The 14353-nt window shown below is 50.4% G+C and overlaps 1 protein-coding gene across 3 annotated transcripts in view; it reads left to right on the top strand.

Annotated features, from left to right (window-relative positions):
* The window catches only part of RNF17 (ring finger protein 17), a 221197-nt gene that overhangs the window by 189955 nt on the left and 16889 nt on the right, over nt 1-14353 (top strand). For all 3 annotated transcript variants that reach the window (XM_083169963.1, XM_083169962.1, XM_083169961.1), the window contains one exon: nt 13837-13972. In XM_083169963.1, coding sequence (XP_083026089.1) covers nt 13837-13972 — 136 coding nt within the window. The remainder of the gene's footprint in view (nt 1-13836; nt 13973-14353) is intronic.

The following is a 14353-nucleotide window of genomic DNA, read 5'->3' as shown; positions in this document are numbered from 1 at the left end:
TGAGCCCGGAAAATCTCCGGCCATACCACTTGTTAAACACCACTACGTGCTATTAGTTATGTCCATGACTTCTCCTAAATCATTAAGCACACTGTCAGATAGGAGCACGGACCCGATTTTAAAAAAACCAGGCACAGAACAACACATCACGCCAATCAATGTAGGCGAGGGTACACTGCACGAGACACGGCAAGCAGGGAAAAAATATCCAAACATTGAATAGCATTGATCTTAAAATCGAGCAAACAGACAGAGCAGTCTGCTCGACTAGGGGAGACATCAAATCTCGACAGGGGAGCAAAACGTAAAATAAAAAAAACAAAAAAAAACACAACTGTCGGGATATAGACAACATTGAATATGCGAGCTCATTAAAAAAAAAAAAAAAACAGACGAGGAGTACTTCAAGCTCGACAAACATCACATCTCGACAGACATTGAATACCCCCCTATGTCTACAACAACTAGGTTGACATAGGGTTAGGTCGTCAGGGTCATTAGGTCGATATGGGGTTTTTCACTTTATTTTTTATTTTTTTTGAGAAGACATGTGGTGAGAGATGGTATTAGTTCATGCCCTACCCTCCACTAGGGCATGGTGGGAGAATAAAATAGCATGCCGATCACGGTGCACTACGATCCTTCTTGGACATATGCGATACAGAAGGTATACCCCATCAGAGGTTTCTGGTTCTACCTCCAACATTTTGTTCATTCACAAGGAGAGGCAATATCTTTTACCAGGGAACTCACTACCACCACACAGTTTTAGACCTCTACGCACCTAATTTCAAAGGGCTTATAAAATATTTTCTTCTTCAGTGTTAACATAGGGGTTGTAGGCGGATCAAGAGGACGGGTCACCAATTCTCCAAAGCTTTGAGGCTTCCCATCATGCCTGGCTCCTCTCCCCTATAACCCCGCCTCCATGCTAGGTCACTCAGTTTTTTTGTTGGTGCCTGCAGGAAGTGTTTTCTCCTGTTTTTGCCTGGAGGCAGTCCCAAGCTTTTTACTATTTAGACTTTATTTAATTTTTTCTAGTTTTACACTGAGATAGTAGCACTGATTTATTCTGTCAGTGAGAGCGCTTTCCCTCCCGCGTTCTGGTCCATAAGGAAATAGTGGTTCCACCCCTATCTTCCTCAAATCTGTCCAATGAAGAGAGATCATATGTACCCTTAAAATGTATGTACTGCGTACGGAATCTTATCAGACGCAGGGTTCGCAAAAATGCGCTATGGCGTGTATTTTACCCTAAAACGGTCCCCGGGGACTCAGTTTTTAAAACTAAAGGGGTCCCCGAGGACGCGCTGTGCAGATCCTGTACCTGTGAGCCGCTGCGAGCCAATCACTGTAGCGGCCGCCGGGACCCAATCATTGAACAGTGGCCGCCCGGCAGCCAAACACTGTAGATTTTGCAGGTTGCTGCCGCCGCGCGCCCTGCATTTTGAGAGCAGGTTACCGTGTCAGGGTCACTGTGCGTCCCCCGGGCCGCCCCCTGCCATGTAAATCCATTCCGCTGCTGAGAGCGCGGGGGGGTGTCAGGATGGGATGCGGCTGTAATAGCCGCTCTCAGCAGAGTAGGTGAGCGGGCTGTCAGGGTGGTGGGGGACTGGATGTGGCTAAAACAACTCAGAGCAGCGTGTCAGCTATTCCAGCCACATCCAGTCCCCCGCCGTGCTGATAGCCCGCTCACCTACTCTGCTGAGCAGCATGTCGGCTTTTCCAGCCCTTGGGCAATGATCCCCCCCGCCTCATGACAACCAGCATAAAATGGTGTGTACTGTAATGTGTACTGGGCATTACGGTGTGTGCTGTAATGTGTACTCGGCATATCGGTGTGTGCTGTAATGTGTACTGGGCATAACAGTGTGTGCTGTAATGTGTACTGGGCATTACCGTGTGTGTTGTAATGTGTACTGGGCATATCTGTGTGTGCTGTAATGTGTACTGGGCATTACCGTGTGTGTTGTAATGTGTACTGGGCATATCGGTGTGTACAACTATGTGACCCCCCCCCCCCCCAAAATGCCCTAAATATTTAGCGCCCGCCTTCGGTGCGCACTGTCCCTGTTTTCAGGTTAATATCGTTTCTAGTATATATGTATCTTTATGCGAGTGGGCCAATTGATTCCGACCCCCCCCCCCCCTCCTACCCCCGACCCACGTGTGCCATGCTGGGGAGAAGGGGAGAGGAGGCTTTATTCCGTTGGGACCCAGAAAAGGTCAGATAGGACATTTTTGGGTGGTTTTTGCGAACACTGAGACGTTTGTATTCTTTGTTTGTGCTGTACGGTTTCCACAAAAGAGGATAGCCTGCTCACAAGCGGACTTTGGGTCGCTGGATCAGGATGGTCATTACACAGGCTTATGAGAAGGCTAAATTGCCGTTACCTTCTTCAATCTCTGCACACTCCATGTGGTCTGTTGGTCCTTCGTGGGCTGCCCACGTGGTGCTTTGGCTGAACAGCTGTGTAAGGCAGCAACGTGGACCTTGGTCCACACATTTCTGAGGTTCTATTCTTTAACGTAATTGGTGCAGAAGCACACCGACTTGTGGGTGAGAGACGCATCGGCTGTGAGGTATACAATTCATTCCCCCAGGAACCTCGAAGAAAGGGAGTTCACCGAAGTTAGGTTTTACCAGAACTCCCGTTTTTTGGATGGTACATTTCTCAATACCACTTCTTATTGCGCGGCTTGGGATGAAGACCTTATGCATAGGGGATACAAATTGACTAAAAGAAACAGTGTGCTGTTAACACAATGTTATACACGGTGGTACAGATGCCCCACTTTGCTCCATAAATGCTATCTGTCTGCGTCGCCTATGTGTTGGAGGTGGGGAAGAGAAAGAGGAACCCTTATGCATATTTGATGGGATAGCCACCTCATAATCCCATTCTGGCACAAAGTTATGAAATTGCCATCCAGGATAGTAGGGTTTGATGTACCTAGTGGCCCTTACTTCTGGCTACTCTAACACTCTAATATCCCTGCAGCTAGATATAAACACTCGCTACTGAAACACTTAAGCAATGCAGCTAGAGCAGTGATACCTGTACATTGGCGCTCGGCAGTGGCACCTCCCATCCATATTAAGTGCACAGGAGTACTTATACAATGAAACTAGGTGATTCATCGCGCCCTACGGGCGCTCTTCACACCGTCGTGAGGGGCTGCTCCCCCTTAATTTGTGAACGTTTGTATTGTGAGAAATATGGTTAGAATTGTATGAAAGATGCCTGTATTGCAACTTGAGTTATAGGTGAAATGTGTTAAATAGAGAGCATATGATTTGGAAGGGGGTGTGTATTGTTTTGTTTAATTAAAAAGCAGTTACATAGTAAGATGTACATTGATAGTGTGGAGGGTACAGTGACATTTGTGGGGGTGTGTGTGTGTGTGTGCAATAGTATAGTAGGGTGTTTTTGAGTCAGTGGCATCCCACTAGAGGAGGTCACAACACAGGAAAACAGGAGGCTGGGTAGTGATAGGGGTGTGTGGGCATAAGGGGGACTAAAGAGGAGGGTGGGAGACACAGTGCAGCTTCTGCCAGTGGGTGAGGGTCCAGCGTGGCAGTACAGGACGGTGGCCCTGAGTCAGTGTCTCCTCCTACTGGGTGGGAGTTAGGGTGCATGAGAGCAGGAGGCTGGGCTATGAGGCATGATAGGGGTATGTGGGCAACACAGCGTCAGCGACTCCCCAGTGGTGGAAGTTATGGTTCAGGAGCGCAGGAAGCTGGGTAGTGATATGGGTGTGTGGGCATACGGGGGACTAAAGAGGGGAGCAGGGGTGCCGTGAATTGTGGGAGGGGCACGGGGGTGCCGTGAATCGAGGGAGGGGGCCGTGAATCGAGGGAGGGGGCCGAATTGCGGGAGGGGGGGCACAGGTGTTGGTGAATCAAGGGAGGGGGCGGGGGTCCGCAAAAGCGCAGGAGTGGGGCGTGAATCGTGCAAGGGAGGGTTGCGAATTGCGGGAGGGGGGGGTCGCGGGGGGTGCCGAGAATCGCGGGAGGGGGGGCGCGGGGGGTTGCAGTGAATTGCAGGAGGGGGGGCGCGGGGGCAGGGGGGTTGCCGCGAATTGCAGGAGGGAGGGCGCGGGGGGGGGGTGCCGTGGATCACGGGAGGGGTGGGTTGCGGGGGTTGCCGCAAATCGCGGAAGGGGGGGTAGCAGGGTGGGGTGGTGCCTCGAATCACGGGAGTGGGTGGTCGCAGGGGGTGTCGTGAATCGCGGGGGGGGGGGGGTGCCGCGAATCGCCACAAGAAAAAAATCAACACAGAAAGGTCAACACATGTAAATGTTGACATAAGTGTGGCATTTCATTGGTGTCCATGTCGACACATGAGAATGAATATGAGAACATTCAAAAAATGAAAAATAAATCTCAATCATGTCAACCTTTTTCATTGTCGACCATAGCCATGGGGAGGGGGGGATTGCCGCGAATCGCGGGAGGGGGGGTCGCGGGGGTGCCGTGAATTGCGGGGGGGTGCCGCGAATCGCGGGAGGGGGTGTTTTGTCGCGGGGGGGGGGTGCCGCGAATCACGGGCGGGGGGGGGTTGCGAATCACAGGATGGGGTCACAGGGGGGGGGGGGGGGCGCGCGAATTGTGGGTGGGGGGGCGCTCACCTGGTGCAGTGTCTTTGCTGGGCACCATGGGGAGGCCGAGGATGTCTGGCACTGTGGGCTCACTGGGCTGGTTCTCTGTCATGTGAGTCAGTCACATACCTCCCAACATGACCCTCTCCAGGAGGGACACATTGCTCTGTTTCTGGACTTCCCTCATAATGTATGATTGCCATCACCTGTTTCACACATGTTATTAATTGATTAGAAAGGTGCTTCAACACAGGTGCTGACAATCATTAATTAAGGGAGAAGTCCAGAAACAGAGCAATGTGTCCCTCCTGTTATACACACACTCACACACTTTGAGTGACAGATGTAGCCAAATATATAAGGGATATCGCATGGGATCGGAGGGCACCGTAGACAGGGTGCGATCCGATGCGTTGCGATATTTCATTGTATAAACACCCATGCGATGAGATGTGATGGGTGCTTACTATGAGATGTGATGGGTGCTTACTATTGAATGCACCTATGGCATTGTTTTGCGTCACCACCACTATCGACAACACCCCGAATCGTGGCAAGCGGCGGCGGAGCGCGTCCTCCTACCTTTTCATACCCCCACTATCCAAGTCAACGTGGAGTTGATTTTGCCACCGAGCCCGAAGTGTGGTGAGCGCACGCAAATTACTTTACATGTATTCCACGTCCCCTCGCTGCGCTCCCCACACTTTATAAAATCAACTATCAATGGATAGTGGGGGTATGAAAAGGTCGGAGGACGCGATCCGCCGCGCCTCAGGGTGGCGTGGATAGTGGTGGTGTTTTAGGAACACATTCACACCTGCAATATCATACAGCTGACACAGTAATGACGACATGTAATTTACTTAAAAAATTACAATGAAAAAGCATGATGATAATAACAATGAATCAACTGAAAACATTACATTAATTAATAAAAATCATGAAAGCAAACATACAGTATAAAAAAAAGTCAATCATCTTTAGGGAGGAGCATAAGTGCTCTAAGTATGCGTTGAAATGGGTTATCACCACCCAGTGTCTTTCGCCACATAAACTCCTGCTGTGCTTATTGCGCCATTTGCATGCGCCCCAAAGTCTCTCCACATTCTGGCTATGAACCCCTGTGGCCGGTTCAATTAAATTAAACCTATGGTTTACTTGAAAATGCTGATAACCAGCCAGTTCCAGCTGTTCAGTGCTGTACGCCCTCCAGCGGTCCGTATAAATAGTGGTGCCTGGCTCAATATTTTCAATTATAGCCGCCATCAAAGTGGTGGCATCACGTCTGGCCACAATGGTGAGGAAACACTGTCCAGTTTGGCGAAATCCCACCCAAAATCCACTGCTGTGGTAACATACGGCCGACATTATTCTTACGCTTGACAAACGAGCTCTCATCGACCTCCACGATGTGCCCTGGACCGCCAATACGCCGCTGTGGCTGCGCCATGAGGTCCATGCATCCATCTGTTATACAGGACTGCTGTCTTCTTTGATATCTCCAGCTGTCGCTGACAGTAGTTGATGGATGTGAGCTCCTGAGCCCAGGAATACTGTATATGAAGCGCACCAAGGTGACAAAGGATAAGCGGCACCCTGGAAACCAGTGGGCTGCTCTGAGGCTCACCTTGAGACGGCATGCTTTCACATGGCACGCCACATACACTCCTTCAATGACAGCCGCCTAGCGTGCCTCATGCTGCTGGAAGAAGTGGATAGCCTCCTCCTTCGTCTAAGGCAAGCTGAACATATTCATAGATACAGCCATTTGCGATACTTCACCAGCAGCTCTGAGGGATGCTTCCACTCTTGTCAGGAAATCACCTCAGAATGATTCTGAGAGGATCTGACAGGGAACGGGAGCGGTACTGAAATCGCATCGCACGCCACTATAATGTGAAATGTGAAGCGATTTCAGACTGTACGGTATGTACCGAAATTGGGCGCCGTTCTAGGAAACAAGTACCATTTACTTTTTGTCACCTGTGGGGACCAGTGTAATTGTTTTTTATATGGTGGCCAATAGGTCTTTTTTTTTTTCTCCTGTGGGGGCCAATGTGTTTTTCTCCTTCGGGAGACATCAGGGGCCACAGCGTTACAGTGGGTAGTAAGGAGATGGGAGAGCACCAGCACCCTAGAGGTTAAACTTGAACTGCCTCCCAGGCAGCCGGGCTCCTCCCCTCCTCTACCCCGCCTCCAGGCCAGGAAGCTCAGTTTTTTCGGGTGCTGGCAGGAGCCAGATGCACCTAATAGAGGGGCTGCTATTTAGCAGCCTAACTTGATTTTTATATTTTATTTTTCATTTTTCTTTTACACTGACTTGTGTCAGTGACAGAGCAGCAGCACTGGGGGTCTGCACAGACACCTGCGCTGCTGCTCCATCACCCGGGTCCGGAGCTGCATCGCCACTCGAGGGTGGGGACCTGCAGCGGCCCCCGGGCACTGGGGAGCCACAGCCGCCACCGGACGCCGGGGACCTGACAAAGGTAACGCGCTCCCCGCTGGGAGCGCGCGCGCTTGCGCTTGCTGGGCATTGCGGCTGCAGCAGTTCGGCGGGGGGGACCGCCGACTGCGCTGACAAGCGGACGGCTGGTTCGCCACCCGCTCCCGCTGGACCACCAGGGAAACGGTTTGTGGGCAGCGGCGCCAGGTATGCGGGGCCGCCCGGTAGCGCCGGACCCCTGCCATTTTTACCTGCGCCGCATGTGGACACCTCCCTGGGGGCCATTTGTCAGCAGGGGGAGAAGGCTCCCCCCACATCAGCCTCTCCACCCGGGGACAGTAGGCAGGGAACTGTGTTTATCACACAGAGAGTTCCCGCCACTGAGATCCCTTCCTGCCTGCCTGCAACATGTGAGGAGGGACACGGAGGAGCTCATAGCCACCCGGAGTTCCACTCCTTCACTGCCGGGTCATTTGGGCATGTCCCCCCCTGTACCCCTCCTTCGGGATACTGTACAGTACTGTGCTCTGAAAGGAGCCTTGTGCCATTAATTGCATTGCCCTTGTATGCTGCATTGTTTGTTAACAGTTTAGCTGCCTGTCAGTTTAATCTGTGTTACACTGTACTATATGGCCATGTATTGCTGGTTAGGTCATGCTGACTTAACATGTGTGGAGGGACACAGAGAGCTTATCAAGCCAGTCTGGGGTTCCACTCCTTCACTGCCTGGGCTCCCCTGTAATAATCTCCTCCAGGAGTCAGGTTACAGAGCAGACAGAGTTCAAACTGTGGGCACAGCAGAGCCAAGTGCAACATTGTATCCTGTGAATTAACACCATCACTGCCTGTCGGAAGCATAAAGGACAGAGCGGATGGTGTAATGGTTAGCATTGCTGCATCACAGTGCAGAGGTCATGGGTTCGATTCCCAACATGACCCAAACTCTGCAGTTATCTGCCTGTCAGATACAAGCTGGCTGTCAGATGCAGACTGCGTTGTCTGTATCATATAGACTGCCAGTATATCCACTGCACCTGTGTATATATAACTGCACTGTATGTCTATATCACTGCTTTGTATGTCTATTACAAGCTGGCTCAGATGCATACTGCATTGTCTGTACCGTATAGACTGCCGGTCTATATCACGGCAGCTGTCTATTGTATGTATATCACTGCACTGTCTATATCACTGCATTGTATGTATATCACAGGCTGGCTGTGCACTGTGTAACACTATCACTGCCTGTCAGAAAGGCTGCCTGCCCATGATTGCTATATGTGCCTAGTACTAGCTTACTGCGTACTGTGGGGGCAGCACAGCTCGGGTCGTGGGTTCAATTCCCACTATGACCCTAACTGTGCAGAGTTTGTACGTTCTCTCCGTGTTTTAGTGGGGTTACTCCGTGTACTCAGGTTTCTTCCCACATTGCAAAATTTAAAACAGAAGTATGCTGTGTTAGCCGTACATATGGGCCAAATGTCTACGCCACCGCAAGGTATACGTAGTACCAGCTTACGGTGTATGGCTTGAACACTATCTCTGTTGGTCAGAGAATACTGTGTTAGCGGTACCATATAGGCTACCCGCCTATTCTATGGCATTGTATGCCTTCTATACTTGTAGTACATTGTCTTACCTGTGCTTTAGCAGCCGGTTCACAGTGCTATAATACTGCAACGTCTTCCAGGAGTACCAGTCCCAGTGACTCTGGGGCTCCGGCGCGGATGTCTTGTACATCCTGTAATGTTGGCCTATGCCCCCATTACTAGTACAGTACGGCTTATACGCAGGCTGCTACAATGCCTGGGCGATGCCCACAGGTACAGCCTCCTCTAGAAAACAGGAGCCTGCTTGGGCCACGTTCTTTACTCCGTTGCCGGTGCAGCTAGTAGCAGTAGCAGCCTCATCCCTTGGCTGAGTGCTTATCTGCCTCCAGACAAGGTCCCCAGAAATGCCGTCCCCATCCTTGGCGGGTGTAGCTCCCCGCACAGTGGAAGCGCTCTGTACCTGCAGGTAGACGCAGATACCCCCGTCATCCAGACTCCTCCGTCAGCAGACACAGAGAGGAGGACACCTGGGATTAGCATTGTCTAGAGGGGACCGTCGACGACGGTATGGAAGATGGGGGGCCTGTGATAAGGTGAATCCCCCCCACCTCGTCTTGAGGTGCCGACCTTGGTCTCAGCTGTCAAATAGGTCCTTACCTTAAACGACCCCGCTGAGCCGCCTACACCTTTGGGTGTCTCCCTAGGTGTTTTCTGGGTTTATTCCGTAAATCTGTGAACTCGACTAAGGTCATCAGTTGGGAGATTCCTAACAGGAAGTTTAGCTTGCCATCGGCGGTTTCCCTTCCTTTTACCCCCTTCCACAGGAGGACATAGTCCCCTGGGAGACTGTCCCTAAAGTGGACGCACTCCTGCCCCAGGCATCTGCTTGGGTGGCTAAGGCCTTAGTTGCGTGAGCAACTTCTCTCACAGCGGACGCTGCATAAGGGGTGTCGGAGGAAACCCTGCTGCCTTCTATTGAGTATCAGGTGACACTTTACCTGGGGGTGACGGCTCTGGAAATTACACCAATCGCCTCCAGAGGGTCACCCTCGGCCATAGCTGCACACACATACCAGTGTCTGTGCTCTTGGAAGGCCTGAACTCAAAGTCCCTTTTGAGGGTTTCTTTTTATTTGGGCCAGTGCCAAATATGGGGGCCGGTTTAGATACCATTCGGCAGAGGATATCCCTTCTGGGGGATTGCCATCTGGCTCTACAGTCCAGGATCAGACATCTCTTGTCCCCCTGGCAGGTGTCTGTGCATGCCTGCGTGGGGTCCCTGGGGTTGGTGGATCGGCCTTCGAATTGGCAGAATAGGCTCAGTTCCATACCAACCCTCTACAATACTGTCCAAGGAGCAGCACGGATAGTGTAGTGGTTAACATTACTGCTTCACTGCGCTGAGGTCATGGGTTCGATTCCCACCATGGCCCTAACTGTGCGGAGTTTGTATATTCTCCCCAGACTTGCATGGGTTTACTCCTGGTACTCCGGTTTCCTCCCACAATATCCATGCCCAGAAGTTCGCCTGGTCTCCAGCAGGGCCCCCCTTTCCTGGGGGCTTCTGGACGGGACCTCGCTACTGGAGCCATGCATGCTAGCCTCCCGTGTTTGGGGGGTGGTCACTTCTCAAAGGTCGTTCCAGGGTCTCTGGACCACTCTAGTGGCCCAGCCCTCCATCATCGTCCTCGAACTAAAGACAATCTTCCGGGCAGTCCGCTTGGCGGAACCCTAACTTAGGGGTTGGCCGGTGCAAGTCCAGTCGGACATTGCGACAAGGGTGGCATATGTTAACCACCAGGGTGGCACTAGTTGTCAGCCCACTATGACAGAAGCATCCGGCATCTTTCAGAGATGATCCCTGCTTTTTCAGAAATTTTTATCCTGGTAGTCCAGAATTGGGTGGCGGTCTTCCTCGGCCGTCAGACCTGTGATGCCGACGACTTGACCCCCCTTAGAGTGATGTTTCAGATGCTGGTACAACGGTGGGGCCCAACCGAGGTGGCCTTGACAGCCTCTCGCCATACCCTCTAACCACCACTGTGCGGGTCCTGGTCTTGCGACCCGGAGGGGGGGGCTTGCCTGGTAGACGCCCTGTCCGCTCCGTGGCCGTCCACACTGATGGCGCCTTTCCACCACTTTCCTCCTTTTGCGAATGTCTCGCAAGCTGAAGCCGGAGGGCGGCACATTGATTCTGGTTGCTCCACCTTGGCCCAGACGGATCTGGTTTTCGGATCTGCAGTCAGTAGCCCCTCCTATTCGCTTACCCCTGGACACAGGCAGGCTCTCATGGTCCGCCTCTCTCTTTCGGCTTTGAGGCACTTGGCTTTGACGGGGTGGCTGTTGAGACCTCCCGGGTAAGACCCAGCGGGTTTCACTCCACCATGCTCAGGGCGAGGAAACCTCCCTAGATGGGGTGTACCATCGCATATGGAGGGCTTACTTTTTCTGCTGCGAACCCTACGCTTCAGATTCCGGGACTTACTACCTGGCTAGGGTTCTGTTCTACTTGCAGAAGGGTCTGGAGGCTGGGTTGCGTTGATCATCTTTAAAGGTTCGGATTTCAGCCTTGCACATCTTGTTCTGTTGACGGGTGGCCCTGTCGACGGATGTCTGTACATTCCTGCAGGATGTCTTGCATATCCAGCCTCCCTTAGTTACCCCAGTTGCCCCCTGGGATCTCTCTAATCCTGACTTCTTCAGGGCCCACCTTTTGTGCCCTTGCGGTTGGTGGACCTGTGTTGACTCGCCTGGAAGATTGTTTCCTTGTTGGCGATAGCTTTGGCCAGGGGAGTCTCTGACCTGTCAGCTCTGTCCTGTAAGTCCTTGGTTCTTGGTTATAACCGGGCGGTTTTTCCTACCGTCCCTTCTCAACTACCTTAAGTGGTGTCCGGCTTTCAGGTCAACCAGGACATTATTGTTCCGGCATTTAGACAGTCTGTTGTTACTACGGCTTGGTCCTCCTTGGACGTTGTCCGGCCGGGGCGTATTTATGTGCTATGTGCACCGTTCTAGGCTGTTGCACTAGTCAGACTCTCTCTCTCTCTCTTTGTACTATATGGTGTTCGGATGAGAGGGTGGCCCGCCTCTACGCAAACTACTGCCCGCTAGAGTCGCTCTGGCAGGCATATTTGGACACCTCCCTCCCGGTTCCGGCAGGGATTCAGGCACATTCCGTTAGGTCTGTGGAGGTGTCCTGGGCTGTAAGAGGCGGTGCTAAAGTTGAGCAAATTTGCAGGGCGGCGACTTGGTCGTCCGCCATTACTGTCTTGCGTTTTTACGCTTTTGACACGTTTGCCTCCCAGGACTCGGCCTTTGGCCAGAGTGTGTTGGCTGCGGCACAGGCGCGTCCCCACCCATAGGTGGCTGCTTTAGGACGTCCCACTGTAACGCTGTGGCCCCTGATGTCTCCCGAAGGAGAAAATGAGATTTATGTCTTACCTGGTAAATCTCTTTCTTCGAGGACATCAGGGGCCACAGGGATCCCTCCCTGCCGCGCCTGCTTTACTTCCGTTATGGTTAAGTTATGATTATGTTATATTATCCCTCGGTTGAGGGTACTAACATGTTCAGAATGTGTTTCTGTGCGGTGCTTCTCTTCCTTCTATCTTGTCTCCTGCCTTGGCTTGTTAAAAAAACTGAGCTTCCTGGCCTGGAGGCGGGGTAGAGGAGGGGAGGAGCCCGGCTGCCTGGGAGGCAGTTCAAGTTTAACCTCTAGGGTGCTGGTGCTCTCCCATCTCCTTACTACCCACTGTAACGCTGTGGCCCCTGATGTCCTCGAAGAAAGAGATTTACCAGGTAAGACATAAATCTCATTTTCCCTATGAGGATCTCATGGTGTGCCGTGGCAATTTTAAAATCTTATTTAGTTTGCCGCAAGGTAATAAGGTTGACAATTTCTGGTCTAGAACATATAGTTTACTGTAAAAAGACCATTGCCTCCAATGCAAAGCAAGTTGCACAGTTAAAAATAGTGTGCAAGTAATCATGAATTACTTTTAATGTAGCAATCAATTACTTATGTATAGTAATGAGTAGAAGTTATCAGGGGAAGAGTGACAAGGCAGCCGCTCCATAACATCGCCTACACTCCTAATGTCAAGGGATCAGGTCGGAGCCAATATGCAGGGAAGCAATCAGAGACCATTCACAGTAGAGGCTGGTGCCGCACTTACCTGGCAGCCCCCAACCATTGGTGGTTTGTTTCTGCACTATTAAGAGGAATTCTATGGTGAAGATTTGATACTGGCACACGTGCCCTCCTATTGGACTAGTGATGCTAGGGCTTTGTGCACTAAGCTTCAAAAAGTGATAAAATGGAGAGTAATAAACAACCAACAAATCAGCTCCTACCTGACATTTTTCAAACAGTATGTAACATAACTGTTCGGAGCTGATTGGTTGGTTGTTATCACTGTCCATTTGATCACTTTTTGAAGCTTAGTGCATCCGGCCCTCTGTCAGAAGAGAGGCCTGTTTGCCACCACTACAGCAAATGCGCCTCTAGCTGTCATACTAAAACCGTTTATTTAACTATTTATTAACAGTTTCTTATATAGCACATACAGATTCTGCAGCACTTTACAGAGAATATTTGTCCATTCACATCCGTCCCTGCCCCAGTGAAGCATACAATCTATATTCCCTACCCACACACAGACATTCTAGGGTTAATTTTGTTGGAGCCAATTTGCCTACCAGTATATTTTTGGATTGTGGGAGGAAACAGGAGTACCTGATGAAACCCACGCAAGTACGGGGAGAATATACAAACTCCGCACAGTTAGGGCATGGTGGGATTCAAACCCATGACTTCAGTGCTGTGAGGCAGTAATGCTAACCACTACACCGTCCGTGCTGCCCGTGCATTGCACTTTTCTAATGTAGCTGTCATTCAAAGGATTGTAAACTGGCGGGTAGCAATGTTATTGGAATATTATCAACTGTCATGTTGAGTTTCTGCATTTACCTGTTCTTTCTATCATTCTGTCACCCTGCCCCTGATCATTAAAAATGGTTTATTTTAATTTTTTAAGGGGAACATTTTATACGTGACTTATGTCTAAAAGTTTGCCCTTCAAAATTAAAGTATGCCCTCCGTGATTAGGTTCAGGGTGCTAGAGTGAAACCTTCTATGCTCTAGCAAATGTTTTGCTTTGCAAATGTAGTGGGTACAAATAAGGTACACTGACTGCCTGTGTCACTGTTTTAGAGCAGAGCTGACTTTTTGTTTTGCTTGCAGCAATGCCATGTCTTGCATATTACACCGATGGTTTGATACATAGAGCACAACTGCAGTCCATTAAAAGTTACGATCCTGTAACCTGTGTTGTGGAATTCATTGATTATGGATCGACCGCAACAGTTGACACAGACAGGTAAGCATTGAACAACATAACTTTATATATTTTGCCATCCATGTTCTCATATACAGTATAGTAATAGTAGTATTATTACCAGGCAGCAATACTCTTGAACTTTTGTATGCAGATATCAGCCGTAGTAATTGTACACAGAATATAGGCATGCTTCATATCATTTTAATCAGCAAGGTCTGCTTGTGCACCCTAGTCACATTTTATGAATAAGAAACACAGTAATGGAAACAGTTGCAAGCAAATATATTTGGCACCATAAAGTCACTCTATACTGTAACTAGATGGACCTTTTGACACACAGAGAGTCTAGATATATTTGGACACATCTACAGTATATGTGTTATTATTTCAGTATAGGGTGGCTATCTGTATAAATCAAAT

This window comes from Crinia signifera, chromosome 2 (genome assembly GCF_055691185.1).
Source record: "Crinia signifera chromosome 2, ASM5569118v1, whole genome shotgun sequence".
Lineage (NCBI taxonomy): Eukaryota > Metazoa > Chordata > Amphibia > Anura > Myobatrachidae > Crinia > Crinia signifera.
Note: the sequence above shows the minus strand (reverse complement) of the source record. Positions and strands in the feature narration are given on the sequence as shown.